This window comes from Neodiprion fabricii, chromosome 3, assembly GCF_021155785.1.
Source record: "Neodiprion fabricii isolate iyNeoFabr1 chromosome 3, iyNeoFabr1.1, whole genome shotgun sequence".
Taxonomy (NCBI): Eukaryota; Metazoa; Arthropoda; class Insecta; order Hymenoptera; family Diprionidae; genus Neodiprion; species Neodiprion fabricii.
Genome location: NC_060241.1, coordinates 30,415,607 through 30,440,020, shown reverse-complemented (window position 1 = coordinate 30,440,020; position 24,414 = coordinate 30,415,607). Strand labels below are relative to the sequence as shown.

Sequence of the window (24,414 nt, the reverse complement as noted above, 5' to 3'; positions counted from 1 at the left end):
AAATTCACAAATTCATTATTCTTCGAGAATTCGAGTCCCGCGGGATAAAACCTTAAATTCGATGTGACCAAAAGTTCGCGAAATGTATAATAATACGAAAACTAATAATTTCGATTAGCATTTGTCTAAAAAAAAAACCAAATATTCATATGTGTTCAAATTTCCAAAGCAAGATTGAATAACAGTTATACACAGGTTTGTCATCGATTAAAATCAATAACTTAAAGCTAATTTAAAAGTCGGTCAAAATGATTCTGTAACGAATTTGCTGTGAAAGAAAGCATCGTCAATATCGCGCAAAAATGAATTCCAGATACCGGTTGTTATACGGAGAAGAAATAAACTATTTCTGCATGCTGACTTAGTGCGATTCATCTATATTTAAAGAATAAGTAGATACATGACGGCAAGAAACGTAATGCGGATAAAACTTAGGAAAAAACCAGAATAAAATTACGATAAAAATAATCTCAACGAACGAACGCTCCATGCAAGAGAAAAAATTTCACGAAGAATTTCGTTTGGGAATTGTTACGGGAATAAAAATTCAAGGGCAGAGACTCAAAGACGCGTCCTCGCACTTAGAGACAATAACAGCGTGCATGCCACATTTTTATTACAAAGCCGGCTACGTGTGAAAGTTTCTTTGTTAAATTATAACAGAGACAATTTTACTCCTTTCATACTCTGTCGCTCCATGTACCTAGACGAAAGACAAACACTCTTTGCGACTTGCGTGCAAACTGAGTCAGGTTTTTTCATTAATCTTTGTTCTCATTATTCTACGAGAAGAAGACGTCTAAATGCTGCCGGCAATTTTCTTCGACCAAGGAGTTACTCGGCAAAGTTGAAAAAAAAAAATAGAGTCTAAGTAAAAATAATTCGCAAAATTTATACCACGTACTTTTTGAATAATAAAATTTTTTAATAAAAACTATTTATTTCAATTTGCGAATAAAAATCATTTAATTTACAGTATTAACCCCAGTTCCATGATTCATTTGATTCCGCTCTCAATTGCCGTCAAGTTTTCTTTTCACTCTTGAGGCATACTTTCACATCACGTAGTAAGTTTATAATTAACAACTCAACGATCGCACGTAGCTTTGATGCGCGACGCTGTTCGAGATGCATACGTACTTTTAATTGTAAACGGGATAATATTAATTGGTGTACACAAAGCTGCGCTGTTTTATCGATAATTTAACATCATTATCCTGCCACTTGTCACATCGATGTTCAAGTAACTGGACGAATAATCGACGCACGTTCCAGATGCGGATGTGCGGGGCAACAGAAGAATCATCAGGCGTAATATACGGCGTATAATTATATATATATACACACACACATGTATAGTAGACTAAACGTTTGTAGTAGCAAACCGCAAATACATGCATAGTTGCAAATTTTACGAAGAAATTAATTCAGACTGTTATCCACTTTGCGAACTATTATATATATTTACATGTCACCGCAGCACGTGCCGTGTCGTTTTTAAAAACGCCAGTTAACCTCGACGCAGTGTTTTTTAATCAACACTCTTCCATATGCATGATGTAGCTAGTGCAGTAGCAGAGATAACTACAATATCGCGTTTTGCTGCTGGGGCGTGGACGAAAATCTTGACGTTGAAGGAAGAAAGAAGTTAAGAAGAAACGTAACGTTAAAAATATTGTATCGAAATTTATTTGATCGTTAGAAAGATGATTGCACTGTGTACGCGTACGCACGAAAGCTTCTACGATTCGAAGGTTACATAGCTTAATGATCCTGAATGAAAAAAGTTTTAAAATTACATTGATTACGTGATGTCTTTTGGTAGTGATTGAAGTGGGCGTCGATGCGAGGATGAAAAACACGGTAAAATTAAAGAGACAAAACGTGAAAGTCATCGTCTACCGACGCCTGACATTGAAACAAAGAGTCATTTCGCATTATTAAACCAGCCCCGAGCCAGTCAGATATTCTTTAAAATGAATTAGAAGCAACATATTTATACACGATATGTACGTAGCTCTGAGCGATGGCCACTAATTGTAAGCTAAAAATAATATAATCGATGCGTCGATTAATCGAGAGAAACAAAAAATCGAACACGACTCAACCGAATCGATATAAATTAATCGATTAACCGATTTTTTCGCATTTCCTTGAAACGGTAGACTGGGAACGAAAATTTCGTAAATTTCAGTATGTAGTCTTAATAGCGGAAAAGTTTTTTGATAATTCATGGTTTCATTAAAAAAATTTTTCAATTTCAGGTAAAAATATTCATTTATCTTTCACTTATTCTATCAAACAGGTACTTAGTAAATGAGAATATAATAATAATTGATACTTTAATCACACAAATTGATATTGTGTTGCGGCGTTCGTGGGAGTAAAAAAGAAGAACCGATTGCGAGAAAGAATAATCGATTATACTCGATTAATCGGTAAAGAATAATCGATTGTTTTTGGTCATTTGGTCATCAGACCAGCTCATGCAGCTGCAGGCGTGGACGTTAATTCGAATAAAAAGTAGGAATTGCCGCGAACGAAACGGTCGTCGGTATTGTTGAGAGTACAAAGCTGAATTGTGGAAACGTCAGAGTAAGTTGAGCTGCTCGCGGTTTATTGGTCGCGCAATTAAAGAGTGCGACAACTCCGAACGAGTGTCGCGTCGTGTACGTCCATCAAAACTGTCGACGTTTCCTTGAACCTCGGTGAGGTCAATTCTCAACGAAACGTTTAGAAGATTGATGGAGAAGTTTCTGCCTCGCGGAAAGTCATCGGCACGCTCGCGGACAAAATCGCGAAGATTGAGAGAACGGGGAGAAAAAAAAGTATCGAGTAACTTGTCTGTCCGATAATTCATATCGCGATATCGTAAAGCTTTTCATCGGAAGCGATAATGAATTCGTTGCGATAAGGAAGAGAGAGAAGGAAAAACTCGAGGCACAAAGTAAAAAGTATTATCTTTCCTTTGTAGTACATTTACGATTATTATCGTTGTCTTGACAGACTATAACAATAATTACATGTAATCTCTTACAATCGAATGCGGGGGTTAACCGCCTTGTCTTGTAACTAAACTTTGCACCCGATTGATTCTCCGATACGTAGGTATTACAGTATCTCTTCAAACTATTACCACCGAACAGAGTCGTTCTTTTTCAATACCCAGTCAACCACTTTGCAGATAACCTTTCGTATACTTCGCTCCAGGTGAAGGCTTGCAACAATACCGTGTGTTATAAAACTACGTCATCATTGCCGCGTAATGCGCCAGCTTCGGAAATCACTCGATTTTAAAAGAGTTCAAACCGGGTTGTGCAAAGTTACGGACTGTTGAATCTATTCCACCATTACTGCAGGCTTGCTTTAAATGTAGGAAGCTGCGAAATTCCACAGAATTGAATAATCCAGATTTCTATGATGAAATACCGGGTAATTTTCCCTGATAAATTGGAACGATTGCGTCAGGATGAACTCTGTTGATACCTCGCGTCGAACGTACAATAAGCTTGAAATTGTGGCGTTATCCGCACATGGACTGTTTACGCCCAGCGTCCCTCCCGACAAAGTTTCACTCTTGTGAACGAAAAAGTGTATCCATGACACGTGCGAAAAGTACAGTTAATCTATTAACGACGTGGTGGTGGTCCATAGTCCACCACGTGTCTGCGGTTAGCGGTGTAATAATATACGGTACGGTGCTGTTGCTGTTGGTGCTGCTACACGTGTGGAAGCACAAGGCGGCGCACGCACTGTATAATTCAGGAAGTGCCCGTATACCCATCACGCTGTGCCGTTTTAAAACAACCCAGGAGTAACGGCGCACATTTCCCTCTCTTGCAACGAGGCTGTAGCGTTCGAAAATTAAGGTGGTGCGAGACAAAACTTCCAAGTACATACGTACGATGATTTTCTGTCAATTCATATACATCGTTTATACCTGTACAAGTTTCACTGCACCGTATAAGGGTTGATAATCGAATAGCCCGGAAGCGCTTGAATGTGTAAGGAGACGAAAAGAACTCTCTTGTAACTTTTTTTATCAGAGGAAGTGAATTTTTAGAAGAAAAATTGCTGTACGAATTTCACCATCAGGTTCGTACTCCAAAGGCAAACGAAAAGTGAATAAGTTAGGCTGAATGCACAATGAACATGTTATTTGATTATGTATCGGTACGTTTTTCATCGGCACGGGGATGCTGATGATAATTAATATTCAATTCCCGGGGCGAGTTTGCGAGTATCATTCCTGAAGAGCCAGTGCTGTATTTTCCTCTAATTAAACATCTTTCAAAAAACACATTGAAAGCAAACAATTGTGGTCAATTGTGGTAAATTGGTACAAAGTATCGTTCAATAAACTGTTTGAAATTCGGTTTTAACTTGGCGGGTGGAATTGTCCGCAGCTTGTAATTGCACGTGGGCTAATCGTAAGACGTACACGATTGCTTTCAACTATATGCAGCTGCCGAATGCCGATTCAAAGGTCTGCCGACAGACAGTTAAAACAGACAAGGTGTCACTGTAAAGTAAAAGAGGTAAACAGAGTTCTCTATTTCTTCACCCTCCGTTCGTTTCATCCCCTCCAAGGATTAGATGTTACAGTTTATTTGACCCCCAGCTCCCGTAGCAACACGCTTCGTTTAAATTTTGCCACTGTCCCCGTACATGGCACGCGTTTGCAGTCTGACCACGAAAGGCCCAGAATTTGAACCTGCGCGCGAGATGGAGAATAATCAGCTTTGTCTTCCTCCTCCGTCGTCGTCTCCACTATGTTTCTGAAATGCCATGAATATTCATTCAAATTTCCCACAATGTATACCTGGCATGACCTTCCATCGAGCAGCCAAGAGAGGCGAGAGATTATACTGTAGGCATACCGGGTGACGAAGGATCTTGACGAATTAAGGTACAGGGCATTCCGGCCGAATTCTCGACAAGCCTGAATGCCGGTTAAGAGAGATTTCGGACTTAAGAGTTCCGCAGTGAAATTGAGCCCCCCTGTGTGAAACAACAACTTGTCTCGAGTTAAGTTGTTGCACGCAGGGACTCAATTCGGAAAATCGTATTTCACACTTACTGCTTCTCGTTATCGAAAGTCATAGAGCTTCGAAGTTTCCGAAGTGATGGGGTTTGTGGTCAAAGATTACGGTGGATAAAATGCTCGAGAAAAAGTCAAACGATAATATTATACGACAAATCAAATACTGATAACTGTTCAATACGGTAATCAAAAAAAAAAAAAAAATCAGAACGGTCATCTGCTCATAGTCAGTTGAATCAACCTCCTCAACAACAAGAACACGGGTAGCAGAGTATTTGGTTATTGGTACAAGAAGCTCGACATCGACAACCGTGCAACACGATGATACCACAACCGGTACAAAAACGATTCACGTTTTTCCAAGTAACCATGGATCTGCGATAGTTTTATTCCTCTCTACGCCGAATGATCGAGCTGCGAGGACTCCGACCCGATCAGGCATCTCGATGTCGTCGGAGGTTCGATGATCCTGGAAGAGCACACGAGGACCTTGACACAGGTCCGAGGATTCCAGCAGCGTCGCAGGCCGTGAACCGCACGGACTTCCCTTCCTTCGAGTAGTTGAGCAAGTCCAATCCAGTCCATGGTTACTTGAAAAGACGCGAGTGGCGTTTTGTACCGTCGACAGCGGTGTCTTAAGCTGGTCGACAATTACATCACATTTAATAAATTCCTCTAGTCGTTGGTTCCGGTCGAGACGGTTGTTCCGCACGTCCAAGCAAGGTTGACATCAAAAATCAGCCAGCAGTAGTGGGCGGGATTCCAGAGTTCGGCAGACCTGGTCCTCTCCGTGTTGATTCGTCAAATAATTCATGTTGATCGATCTCATAATCTACGTTAAATATTTACCACTGATATCTTCAATATTGGACACGTTGTACCAATAAACAACACATGAGTCATGCACATCCATTTGCTATTATTTATTTTTGACACGTCCGTATGATTAGACCAAACAAAACATACAATTTCGTATCTTTTAAAGGCAACATATGTTAGAGATATCATCTTTAATCTCTTTCTCGAGCATCGCGTCGTCAAAGTCTACTTTATTTTTGTTTAACAATTTTAAAAGCTCCTCATACAACTCAACGTTATATTAATTATAATAATTTTTTCTTTCTTTCTTGCTTTTTTTTTTTTTTTACCACACCGTCATTATCAACCACTTCCGAATCAAATCGAAAATTGATTGTCCTAGTTGTAAAAAAAAAAAAGACAAATTTGAAAAAATACAAAAATAATTTCGTCTCCGACTTCGAACAGCAAAAATGCGAATAATCTCGCGGCATCGCGTGGTTTTTGAATAGTTATGGTGAAATGCCCGGTATGGAGGCCGAGCATGACAGCCTTACCTTGCCACCTGGTCGTCCTTGGGATCAATGAGCTATTTACTTGAAAAGCAATGAGACTCTGCGGGATATTCTCCCGCAGTGGCGGTACGTGTATCCATTACATGCTGCTGCTGTTGTTCTTGCAAATGCGTGTAATTTGGAGCGCAAGACGCGTTTGGTAACAGTCGGAACTTGAACGAACTCGTAATGAAAACGGCAAAACGATGCGCATCATTTACGCGATACGTCGTCTGGTACCGCGACTAAATTGACAACAGTCTGCCATCTGGTAAAACTCGTCGACATTATAGTACCGTGCGTCACGCTATGCAATTCCGTTCAATTAGAAAAAAAAAACAAACAAACAAAAAACAAGAAATAAAAATCATTCACCACTAATCAGCTGACCGGCTCTACATCGCAAGCGTTTTATTCACGTATCTAGACATCGTCTAGGTCGTATACGCGTGTGTAAAGCGTTGGTCATGTAGGGTGTGAACTTCGATGTGCTCGCAAATAGATTTTTCTTTCAGTAATGTTCACTAATAGGTCTCCAATGGCTTACTGTTTTCATCTTTGTTGTTTTTTTTTTATTCAATCGAAACACGAAACGAGTTTCTTTTCCAAATGAAATTTTATGTCCCAATGACTATCGACGCGAGTGACAAGAGAGACGAAACGATTAACGAACACTGCTAGAGCGTGAAAGAGTATTGAGTTTGATAGAAATGGACAAAAATTTCGAGGAAAAAATCATTTCGACAGGGATATTAATGCAATAATAAGCGCATGTTGCATAACGATCGTCATCTCATTGTCAGCGGAGCGTCAGTAATGTGAATATAGTGGACCCCTCATCTGACAAGTCTAACTAATATGAAGCCAAATCAGGCGTTTCCTCATCATCATATGTGAAGTGGTGTCAGATCCTCCGTTCGGACAGCATCGCTTCGTCGTGCAGGGACAACGCAGACAGGACATTGTTCATTACAACTCGTACAACAACTATGCTTTTTAATGTTTTTTAATGCTCTCTTATAACAACGACCGGTCCTTTTTATTATAGGTTTGACTTTCACCCCCGGGGCGTTGAGAATTATTGTACATATGTATGTACTTCACACCCGCCCTCCTCCTCCTCCTCTTCCGCCTCCTCCTCTATCTCCTCTGCAATATCAAAGACAACTGCAAACGCGCCAAGTCTTGGCTTTGATAGGATCGAGTTGCAAAAAATTATGAAACCAAAATACTTCTACCGCCGCTGCATTCAGCGTCCAAGTTTGTCCCAAAGCGTCGGGCATCGGTCGGTGCAGACTGCCAATAAATTGCTCATTACTATACGTCGGTTCAGGTACAAGTAGATACGGTACCTCGTATCAAGCAGACTGACTCGTTTGACGCCGACGAATACGACGTAGATACAAGATTTACCAACTTAATGGACAGTGGTTTAAATTTAGTAAACGGAAGTGAGTTGTAATACTCTACAGGCATTCGCAAGTTATTAAACGTGTGGAATTCCGATACCTCAGCAGCAGCAGCAACGTGGTCTTTGAACGATGAACACACGGTATTACTACAACCTTTTGGCCCAACGCCAAGCTCGAACGATAAACGAAGAGACTACGTCATCAGCCGGGCTTTAGACCTTTCTTTTTTCCTTCTCGTCGTCGTTTTTTTTTTTCTTCTTTTTGATCTGGTTTTTCTTCGGTAAGGCTTATGACAATATTTCCCCGAAGGCGAGAGAGTACGCAAGGAAAATAGACGGAAAAGCGTTAATGCTTCCGAGTTTTCTATATTAAAATCCGACCGCAGCATGTTTCATTTTTTTTAGTATCCGTTTTCCTCTATCTCTAAAAATCGCATGAGTAAAAAATCGGGTCTCAACACTTCCGCACCCGCGATACGCAAAAAGTTCACCCCGTAAACTTGGCTCGGCGTCGCCACGCGCCTCGTTTACCAATTCGTTTGTCGTGTCGTTGATAGCGGAATTCAAACGCTGCTCTACAAACCTTCTCTCTCTCTCTCTCTCTCTCTCTTTCGTGTTGACTGATTAGCAAACAAAATAAACGCCGTATCAAATTTCTCCCGCCGCGTCATGCATTTCAGCAGCAGTATCGGTTTTTTTTTTTTTTTTGTACCTATAACGCATCGATAGCATATTATGGCAAAATCTGTATAGGTTCTCTTGATCGATAAATAGATTGGCTGTATTAAAAACATGGTAATTAACTCAATCAGCAGCGCCGAATTACTACGTACACCCTCACCTCCATCTCTCTCGTTCTCTTTCTTTCTCTCTCTCTCTCTCTTCCTCCCACTCTCGCAGTCAAATCCTAAATCAATGACTGCGTAATTCGCTTGCGGCATGATTTGGAACTAAATAATTACTCATACGATCTGTGAACAGGTACTCGGGATTTCGAAACACAAATCTGAATTAAATTAATGATGAATAATCAATTGTCGGTTTCGAAGAGTATGAGACAAATTCATGTTTCGGATTATTATATCATGGGATCTAGTACGAAAAAAATGACTCTGAACCAATAAGAGGAAACACTTAATAAATCCAAGAATGGGATAATTTCCGAAACAATCGGACACCGCATATATATTACCACGTACATTGTATACATCAACTATTGACATAACGACTTTAATCCGGTTTGCATCAACCAAGATACGTAATAATATTTATAACTATCACCGTAATAAGTACATCGGAAGATTTATGAATTCAGCATATGTGCAGGTAAATGTCGCGTTATGACTTGCGGTACCAGCTATGGTCAGTTTCAACAATTGCTACGTGTATAAATATGTCCGGAAAGCTCTGGTTAGGAAGCCAGTACGTTCAACATTTTAATGGTGCATGCATAAGCGAATCGTGTTACATAATACGCGTGAAAAAAATTCTGTACTTTGTATTAATGACGACGGAGAAATTTCGACGCTATAAATTACGGGTTATGAATACACGGACCCTATATTTTACATTATTATTGCATAACTTGCGAAAATTCATACGCGGACGGAAATTTGGCAGTTGTATACCCGAAATAAAATCAGGAAGGAAAAAATTTCTTCGAATAAAATAGAATTGACAAAATATTGCGAATTTTATGCGATACAATGATACGCGGAAATCTTCATGCCCGTGTTTCATAACTTTGTGATATCATAAAGTTGAGTAATTTGATTCAATCAACCATCATATAAATATACACATCGCGTGTATGTTCCAAACATTTTTACAATCTATACGTTACAGGAAGCAACGTTTACAGAAAGTATACAACGCGTCGTCTCGCCGAAATTTAGAAAATTCATCACGTCGTAGATTAATAATATTTGTAACGCGCAGATTCGGTAAGGGAGAAATACGTTGATTAGCGACGATTTGAGAAATAGGTCAGAAAATTTATGACATTGTTGAAAAGATGATGACGACAAAAAATTTACGCACACGCGGAAAGTTCAGAGTACAATTATTGATTCCGTCACAATAAGCTCTCGTCTTCGTATGACGCGGTCGTAGGCAAGGAAATAAACGTGTACTTGCAGGAAGAGTGTGGTTTTACGAATACTGGATATTAAACTTTGCATACATTCAAAACGCACATATTTGTACACCGCAAACCTAAAACGGGTATATTCGAAATAATCACTGCTGGCTTACAATTAATCACCTTCGTTAATAAGTAAACATTTAAATTGGGACATAAATTTATCAAAGAAAGTATGTGGCAATTATTTAAAAAAGACTATCGCAGTCGAATTAAAACTCTTCTCTACACTCGCAACGAAACGCATTCAAAATTGATCGGCGTTGATCGATATAACAATTCGCATGGAATAATAATCCAGTCTGTGGTTACTAAAAAAAAAAAACGTGGATCGCGTTTTCCACCGTTTACAACAGTGGTAGAGATCCGATTAGGCTCGTCTACGATTAATTAATTTTGTTAAATCTTTGTTGTGAGCAATTCCCGTCGATACAATTGTTCTTCAGGCCAGAGATCCACGTCACTCCAAGTAAGAGTGACACCAAAAGCTAAGGCAGTTGAAGGTAATATTCATTCAAAAGCTTGCTTCAGGAATATCGACTCTCTCCGTGCTGAATCATTATCAAATGATTCATGTCGATCGATATCATGATAAATATTATTTACTTATCATTGACGTCTCTTATGATACAGGCTTCTTGTACCAACAAACAACGACACTCATTTTCGCCCATCCCTCGCTGTTTATTCAGGACCAAGTCAACCGTGGCAAACTGGTGGTGAGGGTAAATTAAGCTTTTCTTTCCTTCTAGCGCTGCGTTATTTGTCGATGACAAATCTTTGTCCATCAATATTTATCACCATGTAATTTGATTTTGCGAATTCTCCTGGTCTATCGAAATTTCAGTATTTAAATACGCATCAAACTCTGACGAAATTTTTCACTCATCGTAGATCTATTATGCAAACTCTCTCGGCAAGAAGTCGAGGAACTTTTGAGTTTCTTGCTTAATGTCCTTAGCAATTCGCGCTAAATTTCAACCGGAAACAGTTCGCCGGTATGATTCGTCTAGTACCGATAAAAAACCTTATAGCGCATGCATACTTGGCTGTTTTTTCCTTTGAGATACCCTCGTGTATGGTACGTGAGAAATAAACTACGGCAGTTATCATACATACATTTGGTTCGCCTTGAACTGGCATAACCGTCATTTGCAAAATTATTCTCTAATAATGAAACGAACCTTTTTTTTTTTGTTTGATAAGCGATATATGACAAGATTGAAGTTCGTAACGTTAATGCGACGGTAAATTTTTAAGAAAAAATCGTTATCTCGTAACTTTAGGATTGTCGGAAATTCAGTAATCCCACTTAAAGCGAAACGTACTCATATTACGGAGAATAAACTCTTGACATTAAGATCGTTTTAAAATTGTAAATCAATGGTTTTTCTTTCGATGCTTTGTTACATTAACCCTACTAACTTCGATCTTGTGATGTACGAGCGTCGTCCACACCGCGAAAAAGGCTTTCATAAAGCGGTAATGCGATCGCATCTATAGATACGTCACTGTTAACGACAAGGAAGCCACTATGTACTTAAATTTTAAATGATTATGCTCTCCCGGAGGACTACGAGTAATATTTTTTTCTACGATGAACCGCACGATAAAACCGCGATATTGCTACGTCAAAAAATAACTTATTTCGGAACTCCCGACAGCTTTCGAAAAATACTTTCGTAGTGTCTGAGATACGATGAAACCGATTAAACGTCAACGTGACTGTTTCACATACCTAATAACACTAATTTGTACGCAGCATAATTCGGTAGTTAAATACTTGTTACGTTATACGGTGAAATGGAGCGCCGATACAGAGAAATAACTAATTCATATCAAGTGTTACGTTGTAAATTCTGTATGTATTACATAATTATTCATACAGATCGTGGTAATAATCATTCGAAATGAAATAGAAATGTATGAAAAAAAAAAACACCAAAACTGAAGCATTGCCTGATGTGAAAGCATAATAATAACAATAATAACAGCAACGATAACAATGCAATCGAGAATACAGAAGCGCATGTCGCGGGAGAAGCTGGATTATTTTCAAGGTGGTACATTAAAATTAAATTACGTATAATATAGGGAAATTATTTTCTTACCTAGTGGAATGATTGACGAATGAACCACCGTCGAGAAGACGAAGCTTTGCGAAAAGAACCGCGCTGACAAAGGGGACTGCGGTCAGTTCTTCCAAGCCCACTTCAACGGAGAATTTATACTTTTTCTTTTTCATCATGAAGGCCATGTCACTCCTCACTGGACACCTTACTTTGACGGTACTTCTCGGCGCACGATATTTCTCCAAGATGTTTTTTTTTTCTTTTTTCTCTTCTACTTCTACTTCTTCCTCTTAACTCAACTTGACCGTTTTCTTTTTCTCAAGATAAGCTCACTTATACTCGTATAGTTTACGCGCGGTAGATTAATGAATAGTGATTCCAAAAAATGTTCATACATAAACTGTTTTACGATAAATTTATTATTGTCAAGTTATCGATTTTTAATTTTCAGCTTCTAACTACGTGTATATACATATATGTATAGTTATCGTTTCGTTTACACGTATCGATCGAACATCGAACATCCTCCGAATATTATTACCATAAAAATAATAATAATTATTATTGTTGTTATTGTTGCTGTCGTTCCTTTAAGTATATAAATATCAATATATACTATTCGCGATTCATTTCCACGATGATAAAATATTTTGATTATTAATAACACCCAATTGATTAGATATGTTGAATGTTTATAATTGAAAAGAGAGTCTAGGAAAACAAAAGTAGTTTATTTTTACGCGAACACAGGCTCAGGTCCTACAGTTTACGCTTCGTATCAATTTCTTGGTAAACATAGTTCGCAAGATTCAAGCGCGGAAACATTTATTAGTTGCGTAAGGTGAAACGTGATTTTTATAAGACCCAGGAGGCTAGCTACTCTTGATTCGTAGCAGCAACTCTTCTCCTCGACTACGGTCGTCTGGTATACTCCTTTAACGTCATGTTTTGCTGCAAGCGCTGGAAAAGAAAAACAATTTTTCAACGTTTAAGTCACACGAGTCTTGCCACAGTAGCATATAAGTGGAAGAATAATAATAAACGCAAAAGTAATAACTCAATTATTGAAAGTGCGCGCTGCTGCAATATGGTGGTAAAAATTGAATCTGTATCACTTCGTCTCACCTCACAATCGTATAGGCTTACTACACATTTTCAGTCCGAGGTCGAATGACGAAAAATTTCAACTTCACTATTATGTGGAAAAGTCTCCAAACGAAACCTGAGTTACAACACGAATTGATAGACTCGTACAGTTCTGAAGAAGATGCGCGGCAGGAAATCAAAACAGTTTGTAAAGAGTCCATTTCCAAGTTTACTTTAGTTTGATTTACTGGCCCAAAGTTAATAAAACTAAACTAAACCGTATCCAAGATCTTCTATATTTCAAATTTAACGCGGGATGTAATAATAAGGGACAGGAAATGTAGTATCAAATATTTTTTCGTTTCTTAATGTGTTAATTTGATAACGCATAATTACCACAAGAGTTATCATCATCCAGGATGACGCCGCCGCAATGCGATACGTGTAACGATAATTTGTTGCGAATTGCAAAGCTGATGATATGAAAATAGGTGCGAGTGTTTATTCCCGCCAGAAGTAAAATTTGCAAAGCGAGCCGTCTACTTTTGATATCCAAGTGACACAAAGTTATACACGGGATGGCAACAAAGTTTGGAAATAATTATAACATACCTACAGTCAATTGGAGAGGCATAATTGGTGTCGACGAATTTAGAGAGGAAATAAAGATTGAGCAGATGAGGCTATTTAGCGAGTGTCTATACGGCAAAGCTGGTTATACTGTTGTTATACTGCTGAAATATTATTATTATTAGAGTAATTTCTACCGCATACGAAAGTAGCAGCATACACATTGCACGTGAATATCGTGGGCATAAACGGCGATTCATTAAACATTTTGCCGTATCGTAATACTATTTCGCAACATGTTTTGCCGCAGTTTTACTCCAAAATACACGTGTTGTTAGATTGAGAAATTCCGCGAGGTGATCGTTCGAAAGTAGTAACGATGTGAAATATATGTTGTGAAACTTCTCGACGTTCGAGCCTTCGGTCGATATTTTCCCAAAAAACAACTAATTTTGTAGTTACGATGAATAAGGATTTGGTAGTCTGGAAATTTATTAAATTTACATTCGCGATAATAGACGAATCGTCAATCGCGAGCTCGGCTTCGTGCTTGCAAACAAAAAAGGACAAAAAAAAAAGAATGCAACATTTAATTAACCTTTGATTTCTACGAACGAATCCACATGTCTAATAACAGAATAAACCCGACAGACGGCTTAACGTCTGATTATCTGGTATTGAGACTTTTCAAAGCCGGTAAATCAGATAAGATAAGAACGTCCGTCTCTGAATTTGCTAAAAGTTAAAGGTAAACAATGTCTATACAATTCACCCCGTGGAATTGGACAAACCATGGAGAGTATAATTGATATCTGTTATAAATCAAGCAGTGTGTCATCATCGTGATCCCCGTTTGAATCTTCGTCGGTTAAAAATTAAGATTGAATTGCATCGGTTATGCTCTTTCGGCATTAAAAGTTTCGTATTTATGAGAGTTCAACGCGTTGTCAATCAATCAAATTTAAAAGAAATGAAGAAGAAATCTAGAAAGCGTTGAAAATTTCTGAACGATGATATTTTTAAACCGGTCAATATATATATACATAACACATTACCAAATGATTGACAATCAACTCTCGATCACAGAGAGGTGCAAATGATTTACCGTTATTATTAAACAAATATACACGGATGGGTCGTCTCTCTTTCGCATCAAATGAAATCAAAAGACGAAGAAAAGATCGCGTACACATCTATCCGATGTAACTTGTAAGGTTTCGGAATGTTTGCGCCGGAGTTTGGAGAAAAATCAGGTCAGGAATTATTGACTAACTATGTATTTAGGATAAACGCGTTCGGTCTGCAGTATGTTTCGTGTTTTCTATTTCTCATCGTTGGTTGTTTAACTTTTATTTCTCACATATCAGTTTAAGACCATCCAGTCAACGCTACTTATAAGCTATCGCGTGTATCGCGTGGCGACGAATCGTAAGTTGACCGTGAAGATGTACCTACACAAGATTTGTTTTCATCACAAAAGCAGCAAGTACTCGTCATAATTTTCACCGTCGTCGCATCTCGTGCATATACGGGGCTAATTCGAGGTACGCGTAATTTGCGATATTACACTTACGTATTATTACGCGAATAAATAAGAACGCGTAACTGGGATGATAAAAAGTCTGGCTGAAAAATGATAGTGCGTGCAGTGCAGGCGAATAATAAACGCTGTCGTGTTATGTAAATCGTGTAGCTGGGGATGCGGGGAACACGGAAATACTGGATACATGAAAGAACGTGCAAGTCGAAGCGGGAAATCGCCTGCCGACGAAAGCACAAAACGTTTAAATAAGAATTATACAATTTCACGGACGAGTTCTGCCGTGGAGGAGATAAACGCTCGTCAATGATTGGCTGTATCGGGGATGCGAAAATGACGTTGGCACAAGGACCTCATGATATTGCACAGTGTAAGTAAGCAGAGAGAGGGAGAGGAATTATGGATGCATTTCCAGACGATTCCGTTACATACTTATCATTGACGAGCGCAGCTCGGGGGTTTTGTATTCAAATAAACGATCTATTAGAACCTACCGCCGCGCTGCGTTATCTATACATGGCATGTTGCACGTTACGTATGAAATTGAACTGCACGCTGTTAATCAAAACAATGCGGAGGAACAGCTGTCCCTTGACGGATGGTGGACCATCGCATTGTGCTACATATGTATGTATGGATACTATGTATGGATACTTACGTAAAAGTCCTTCGTGTTCCTCGATAATTTATAACCTCTGTGGAGATATAGCGATGATGTTCGAAATCAGAGATAATACGCGTGCCCTTAGAGGCGAAGGAATCGAGGCAAATTTGTTTATTACACGGTGGATCAAACACAGCGAGAATGAAAGACCGCGTCTTGCTGGGTAGGTGCGAATTTACTTTATAACATGAAATATTGACAAATCCTCGCGATGCCTGACTTCGAGTCGGAAATCCAGGAGTAGTCCCTCAAATCTTCCTACCGTTTTATTATCTCGGCCGTAAATCCCGTTGTGCACTTTATTCACCTGAGGTCAGCCGATCTCACACGCGATAACACGCCGCATTATCACGGTATTACTGACAACGTTCGACGGTGAAAAATCGACGGTAATTAACAACGGCGAATCTTTCTACCGTATATATTTCACTGCCACCGCCAAACCTAGCTAACTAGATCGGACAGAACGGAGGCCGTCTGTGAACTGAGGCGCCGTCAGCGATGGCCACTCGCCTACCGCAGAGCCTCGAGCGGATTTTCGACGAACTTCACGCGAATCTCGCTCGTCGTCGATATCTCTAGGCCGCTTTCAACATGGATTCCGTCGACCGTCAAATGTTTTCTGATCATTACTGATCCTCACTTCAGGGTATGACGATTGAGGAATGATAATGTATGACGATAATCATTCTCGATGAAAAGACTTTTTTTTTAGCCATAAAACCAGGCGACCGCAAGTGATACGCTGCTATTGCCCGAACATATAAAACTATTTCGTTCTTTTCCGTTGGTTTGTTACAGAATTTCGAATTATATGAAAAATCATAAATTGTCATCGAAACGCGCGTGCGATTCTTGCATATATTTTCGAATAATTTACCACAATTTCTCGGACTTGGCAATTTTGCAGGCATTCGTACATCGGAACTGCCGAAAGTGAAACGATGTCCGAATTAATTAGATACGGTTTGTTGAAAGAGACCATCGGTCAACACTCAGGAATATTTGACAGTAAAAAATGGTTGTTTCTAATGAATATGGAACTTTTTGCTTGCGTGTTCAATCGTCTTGCAGATTTGGGAAAAGTGATTTTAAATTCGCAGTAAACTAAAGCAGTCATGTTGATCTCCTCAGACTTCCGGCGCAGCCCGAGGCACGCATAAACGGCATAGACCATAGATAGACGGAATGGCGAGACACGGCCATTTCTGTCATTTCTGATTGTTTTTGTTTTTATTTTTGTTTTTTTTTCGTTTGCTATAAGAAACATGTAATAAGTTGACAGTCAAAAATACGTACAGAGAAATAACAAACCCATCATAGGTGATACAAGTATGCATAAAACGAAAGCAGCAACAGTGTACGCACAAGCAAGCGTGTGTTTCCATCTAGCGATGAATTGATCTTCGAGTTATTTGTCGGGCTTTTGGATACAAACTTTTGATATTTCTATACGCACTCAGAGATTCACACAATTGAAACTCGGTGACTGTTATTAACACGGAATTAAAACCGTGGTTCATCATGAGTATCAAATGATCTGACCTACCTGCAGCACTTGCAAATAAATTAGGTAAGTTCTCGTCGGTCGTTTCGAATCTTCTCCCGAACTGTCAATGTTTTGTTATTGACATTGTGGTTACACTTGTAATCTTATCCACGACGTTACCGCCGATCTATCGAATTGTCAACAAATATTTTTTTTAAACCTGTTACTTCGTTTCACAATATCAATTATGACTGACTGAATCGTTTATCTGATTGTGGATAATGCCTTCCTTACGTTTTATGTCATGTGCCATGTTACATGAATTTTCCAATTGTCAACATGGATAAGGTAAAATTCTTCATCACCTGTAGGCTACGCGTCAATCCCATTTGTCTTTATTTCTACCAGCAACACATTGACATGCATAAAAATCCCCTCAAAGAACATTCGATCTTCATCCTACATGGTGAAATTGTTTTATGTTTTGACGTCTCTGCCTCAATTGCTCGTGATTCAAGGCGTTACTAACAGGGCGAAAAATTCTCTAATTATTTTTAACACCTTACTTAGGTATAGTTATGGAGGATAGTACGAGCATCAAGTCTATGGAATCAGTAACAACAAGTGATGAGTACGAATTTGTTAACGAGAAGGGTGTAAATAAACAGCAGCAAATTTTAGAGCCACCAACTCTCAATATTGCTAATAACGGAAACTTGGAGGATCTGCAAAATAATCTCAGAGAGGCAAGTGGAACAAATTGTTTCAAAAAGTGTCTTCTTGAAATAGAAGTTAGATTACTGTATCGCTAGTACTATTGCTGCAGCTTTGAATCGTATTAGAATATGTGTACTGATGACAGAGCATTGCAATTGAAAGGTTCTTTTTGCCATGAAGAAACCAAAAAACTACCAAGAGATACCGTTTGTTTTTGAGAATTCCTTATTTATTTGTCTAAAGTTACGATCGATCATCGTTGATTTAAAATTCAACTTGCTACTAATACTAATAAATTGTTTCACTGTAGGAATTTCTTTCGATCAACCTTGATCGATTAAAACTTCAAACTCAATATAATTTATTATACTCCAAAATAAGAGATTTTATCGTTATGCTATTGGGCTTAATTTGATGTTTTAATCAAATATAATTCTTAATATGATTCTGTGGAAATTTTTACTTTCTCATACCACAGAGTCAATTTCTAGTTGGCAATATTTAATATTTATACATGGCAAAAATAACATTCGTGACATTAGACACGTGAGTGATGTGTAACGTAACGATGTGGAGCAACAAAATTGGGATTACAGCAGATAATTAGTAACAAAAGAGCACTGAAGACCTGTATAGATTTCGATTAGTTCTGCCAAAGTGGTTGTGTCAGCTTTATATATGTTGATCCGTGAGCCACTGGCAATGATCTTGTATTATCCTTACATTCATTTTCCCCTACGAGCTTTTTGAATTTCTTTGTATTGTTTTAGTATATAAAAGTATTTTGAAAATATTTTTATCGCCAATCGTTAAAAATTGATTCAATCTTCAAATCATGATTTAGTACATTTTGGTTTGGCAAATCTGAAATTAATAAGCGATTCCAAAATTAGATCTATGCGACAACTCCGAATTACCCGTTAGTTGGACCTAAGGCCCAGACTAAATACCTGCAGTAGAAAAATAACCTAATATGTAGGAGTGACTAAGCTAAACCTTACTTAAATGTTTTTATGAATTTCTGAAATTGTGACATTTTATATTCGTGATGCCGATCAATTTTTGCCAGCAGAAAAACTTGATTAAATGGTTCTAGGAGGAAAATATTTGACACCGTCATTTCCACTTTCTCCTTAAAATATTGTAGTACAGATATTGTTTTTAAGTTGTAATTGTATTATTGATCATTGGCATGTAGCCATTTGGGTTAAGCATATGAAATGGGCCATTCCACATCACATTACAATTATTTTTTTAAAGCAGCTATAAAACACGAAAGAAGCAATAAGATAAATCGTATGTGACGTTACCTTGCGAAATAAATAAGAAATAAAGTTGATAGTTCTGCAATTTGCAGTGAATTTTAAATTATTTGTAATTTCATTTCCATTCTGGTAATCTATGGAGACATATAATAATTGAGCAGTTGCTTTATTTTGTCATATCAATCATAAAATTGCGAAATTTTTTTTTACAAATATTACGCAGCACTGAAAAAACCTGAGAAATGATACTGTGCAAGATATGTGCATATTATGAATTATTGATAACAAATGTTTCATGGGTATACGTTATATCGTTGTCAGTATTGTAATTAGTAAGAAAATTATCTGTGTGAGATACCCTCAGTCTTTTCACGTAGAGATGACTCAAGGAAACAACAAGCCGTCTCTCTAGCTTAACCACATGTGCGACTGTAGTTAGTTTCGTAAACTTCATCATTCATTGTTATTCTGTATTTCTGTCTGACATTACACCTTTTTATTGACATGTTTATTTTCTCATTTTAAAACCACACTTATAACGTATTTCATTCTCATTGCATACCATGTACTTCTAAGTATTGAATATCATTCACTGAATTGTAATATATCTCTGCAAAATGTGTCTCAAAATTAACCTGACTTAAGTGCCTGACATTAACAAAGGCAAAGTGTACGTTTTTCATCAACTGCGAAATGGTTGCCCTTTTGAAATTTGTAAAATCGACATATCGACGGGCCACACCTACTCATACTGTAAATTGCTGTTCTTACTATCAGAATACTTAAGTGAAGTGGAAAATTTTTTCTAACACTGAGATTCAAATCTGGGGTATTTAAGTTCTTTCAGAAAAGTATTTTCAATGTGATTACAGCTGCTCACCGAAGACTCTAAAATGGAAAATGAAATTGAAGTGAGGGCTATAACAGCTGAACAACAGAATGATGATAAAATACGATATGTTGGTCACAGTAAATTCTACGAAGCAACTCCAAATATGGTAACTTCAGAAAAACAGGATCCAATGAAACCAGATGATTATGTAGAAGAAGGTAAATTCAAATCAATTATCCTTGTCACTTTATTAGTATTTTTTGGTCGTTGGATTCAAGAAAGTGATTTATGTTAGTGGATCGGCAAGTGGTGATAATCATTCTCTTATAGAAATATTTTCAGCATCACACGTCCAACAGGAGTGCACTATTTTTAATGGCGTTACATACCTGGGTGCTGCCGCGATAAATGCACCTAAATCTGAAGCTGAAATCCAGCGCAATATGGCAATATTGTACGCTGAACAGGCACCAAATTTGGGAATAAAAGTATCTGTATCTATACCTAGTTGCTCACAAGGCAGTGTTGTGTAAGTTATCAATCTAAATACCTTGGAGCGGTAACTTCAGGCTTCACAGTCCGACTCTTGTCCCCCCTAAATTATTCTGTTATTTTATTTTTTTTGTACTGCTATAAAGAACTCATAGTTGAAAGTTAGTTCCGTCCAAATGTATTTTAGAGCACACTGTTTTCCATTAAAATCATTAATCTTAATCAGTTCGTAAGGTTTTCCTAATTCATTTTACTTATTTGATTTTTACAATAATATTGCTGAAAGATTCTTGAACCACTTAAAACTCTGCAAATCAAAGTTTGTAGTGGAATTATATTAGCAATTATAATAATTGCAAAGTGATACATGTCATTAAATCATTCAACTCATACTCACTTTTATACTCTTACGTGTGACGTTTCGTGGGTACGTAAATGTGATTAGCATATGCTTTTATTAAAGGTGCAGAAATTTCGATGCACTCACACTCCCCATTTTCCATTAAATCGAAAACAACTGTGAAGTTTGCAACTGGCTCCATAGCTTGTTTAAATATGGGAAATTTTTTTGTAATAGCTTATACGATGCTACAAATCAGCAAGCGATGGCACACTACGAAGTCCAGCGTATACTATTTTATGCACGTGGCGAAGCTACTGGAATATGCGCAGCATGTTTTGCTTTTACATGGTCACATGGGGATACCTTAGAATCAGCTATTTTCCAGTGCCATGTATTTCGCTGTGACATACCAGAAGCAGTAGGTTTGATTATTATGATACTTTGTGTAAATGGTATAATTGTCCTAACAAAGATGTGAACAGATATCTACAAATGTGTATGGTCAATTTTTATTTATTATTCATAATTTGCTGCATTTATATTACTTAGTCACTGGGAATGAATTTATTGTGCAGGTAGGTCAAGTATCTGCGTGTTTTGCCAAAGCCTTTCAAAGAATTCCCCGTTCTATGACAAGTTCGTTGACAAGCAGTGATTTTAATGGATTTAATCCTGGCAATGAAAAAAGCAATTCCCGAGTTTTTATCTTCGAAGTTACAATGGAGGTAAAAGAAGAAGATGGAAAAGGCGGATTTAGTACAGTTCCAAAGGACAGGAATTGCTTTAAATTCAGATGCAATGTTGCCAAGCAAGTTTTTTTGAGCATTCAGCAAGTATCGAGCAAAGAAGGAGGTGTAACTCTGGAAATTGAAAGGTGTTTTGGAGTACTAGTCAGTCCTGGGCGAAATGTAAAGCACAGCGACATGCGTCTTCTGGAGATGGTAAAATAAAATAGAACTATGAACGGATTTATGTGTCGTAATGTGCAAATTGTAAGCTTCTGTACATGCATTATTTTCACAGTTAATGACCAACAGTATTTGTAATCGTCTAACGTTTTTCAAATTCAATCACAGCAGGTCAACCCAAGTCCAATGGGTCAGGATAAACAATGCTACAATATCTGTGGTCTTTGGGATCCGGCTGATCCGGCTTTAGAAAGTTTGAATGTTGAAATACCTAAGGAGGGTGAAATTTTCATGACAGTTGCGGTAGATCTTGTAATTCGTGGGATAAGAGAACCAGTACGGTTCTTAATCGAAACACCCGTAAAAATTTTTCCTCAGAATGAAAGATTTTGGTACTTTAACAAACGCCATTTGGTTCAACAGTTTTACCTTAACTCAAAAGAGGTGAACTATAACTGATATTAAATGAATATACACTGCACCTAAAAGCATCATTTCTTTTTGTACTCTTGTACTTATTTATGCTTAAACTATGTTTTATGTGAATCAATATCTAATTATGCTTACTCTAGATTATACCTGGAGATGGATCAGAAGTGCATTACGAAGTTCAAAGTATAGAAACGTCTGGAGAGTTGGACCGAAATCGATTGAACCTCGCTTTGAACCTAGCATCCTTGATCAGATCACCTTCTATTACGAGCATAGATACATTAACACCTAAGGAAGAATTTGATTCAGGTATCATTTTCTCTTTAGGGTTAAGAAAAATGAATCCTGCAATATGTTTATATAAAGAAACCTTTTGTAAGAATGTGTAACTGTGCTTTTTCATCAGTATATCCCCACCAAATTTTTAATTCTAGTTTGACTTTTAATGTTTTTATATCACTGTGCAATATTATTATCATTCACAGATGGAGATGAACCGATGTTGAGTGGTACGGGTGAGGTTTCGAAAGACTGTTCTGCCGATGAGTTAGCAAATTGGGCAGAAGTTTTAGACACGTGGCAAGTAAATGAACAACGGCCTAAGCTTCTTATAAAACTAACAAAGTTAGGAATTCCTGAAGCACTCAGAGCGCAAGTTTGGCAAAGGTTGAGCAATTGCGATAACTCACAGGAGATGATGGACAAATACCGAATGCTGATCACTAAAGTATGTAAAATGAATTGCCATATGCACAATTATTTGATCAAGGAGAAATGCAGAATATATTCTAATATTTACTTTCCTAAATAGGAAAGCAGCTGCGAGAGTGTTATCTTGAGAGATATAAATAGGACTTTCCCAGCCCACGATTTCTTCAAAGAAACAGGTGGTCTAGGCCAAGACTCACTTTACAGAATAAGTAAGGCTTATGCTGTTTATGATGAAGAAGTTGGTTATTGCCAAGGACTCAGTTTTCTCGTTGCTAGTTTACTGTTACATGTGAGTTACGCTCGGCAAATTACTCAACTCAATTATATTTAATTTGGTATAAGAGTTTCCAAGACTCATAAATATTTTCTTTCAATTTTTGTAGATGCCAGAGGAGCAGGCTTTCTGTGTGTTAGTTAAACTAATGTACGATTATGGCCTTCGCAATTTGTACAAAGATAGATTCGACAATCTTCACATGCGGTTTTACCAGTTGAATCGTCTCATCGAGGTAACATTTTTATCGCATCATTTAGATTAGTTGATACAACAGATTTAATTTTAATTGAAATTCCATGATGGAAAATCATTGTGAAATCTTAAAAATTGATGATTATTGTCAAGACGTTGTATGGTGAAACAATATTGTGAATATAAAACTTGGTAAACTTTTTTTTTTCGATAATACTTTTGATTGCAGGACCAACTACCGGAATTGTACAAACATTTCTATGATCGTGGAGTAGAAACTCATATGTTTGCTGCACAGTGGTTTTTAACACTGTTCACAGCTAGATTTCCGTTGTATCTAGTCTTTCACATTTTGGATGTATTTTTACTCCAAGGTCTGGACACATTATTCCAAGTGGCCATAGCGTTACTAACGGTAAGATAATAACATCAAGAAAGAAATTCTGTCCCTTATTTTGCCTCGACAATAAATTTTTATCCCTTCAAATTAAGTTATACATTACAAGTTGAACTAGAAGAATGAAGAATATTTCAACAATTTGGAAATTGTTGATGAACTTTTCACAAAATTTCTTTGTAACAGTGAATGAGACAATGTTAGAAAGAATAATTATAAATACTGTATTAATGTTCAGTGCAATAATATCAAAAGGTATAATTGTTTTTACTCGTTTCAGCTGTGTAAGAAAGAGTTGCTTCAGTTAGACTTTGAAAGTATATTGAAATACTTCAGAGTTCACTTGCCAAAACGTTGTCGTAATGAAGAAGTTTCACGCTATGTGATGAAACTAGCGTGTTCAGTTGCGTTGAAGAAACTGAAAAAGTACGAAGCTGAATTCATGACACTTAAAGGTAATTTCATATTCTATGTTTGAAC

At 37.6% G+C, this 24,414-nt stretch overlaps 2 protein-coding genes across 16 annotated transcripts in view; one reads left to right on the top strand and one right to left on the bottom strand.

Moving 5' to 3' along the window:
* The window catches only part of LOC124178827 (protein FAM102B), a 51,103-nt gene extending 34,715 nt beyond the window's left edge, over positions 1-16,388 (bottom strand). The window contains exons 1-2 of one of the 8 annotated variants that reach the window (XM_046562536.1): positions 15,874-16,388; positions 12,059-12,979 (exon numbers count right to left, since the gene is read on the bottom strand). In XM_046562536.1, the coding sequence (XP_046418492.1) occupies positions 12,059-12,204 (146 nt within the window). In that variant the 5' untranslated portion in view covers positions 12,205-12,979; positions 15,874-16,388. Of the gene's footprint in view, positions 1-6,399; positions 6,611-12,058; positions 12,980-13,717; positions 13,807-15,873 lie in introns of those variants that run through there. The other 7 variants (XM_046562531.1, XM_046562532.1, XM_046562534.1 and 4 more) reach the window with 7 other exon arrangements.
* Positions 1-24,414, top strand: part of LOC124178824 (rab GTPase-activating protein 1-like) — a 39,436-nt gene that overhangs the window by 6,941 nt on the left and 8,081 nt on the right. For 2 of the 8 annotated variants that reach the window (XM_046562519.1, XM_046562518.1), the window contains exons 1-13: positions 15,655-15,842; positions 17,939-18,114; positions 20,223-20,400; positions 20,513-20,711; positions 21,252-21,435; positions 21,593-21,958; positions 22,094-22,369; positions 22,498-22,666; positions 22,843-23,084; positions 23,169-23,357; positions 23,452-23,577; positions 23,767-23,952; positions 24,215-24,389. In XM_046562519.1, coding sequence (XP_046418475.1) covers positions 15,737-15,842; positions 17,939-18,114; positions 20,223-20,400; positions 20,513-20,711; positions 21,252-21,435; positions 21,593-21,958; positions 22,094-22,369; positions 22,498-22,666; positions 22,843-23,084; positions 23,169-23,357; positions 23,452-23,577; positions 23,767-23,952; positions 24,215-24,389 — 2,572 coding nt within the window. In that variant the 5' untranslated portion in view covers positions 15,655-15,736. Of the gene's footprint in view, positions 1-15,648; positions 15,843-17,045; positions 17,453-17,537; positions 17,717-17,938; positions 18,115-20,222; positions 20,401-20,512; positions 20,712-21,251; positions 21,436-21,592; positions 21,959-22,093; positions 22,370-22,497; positions 22,667-22,842; positions 23,085-23,168; positions 23,358-23,451; positions 23,578-23,766; positions 23,953-24,214; positions 24,390-24,414 lie in introns of those variants that run through there. The other 6 variants (XM_046562527.1, XM_046562520.1, XM_046562521.1 and 3 more) reach the window with 6 other exon arrangements.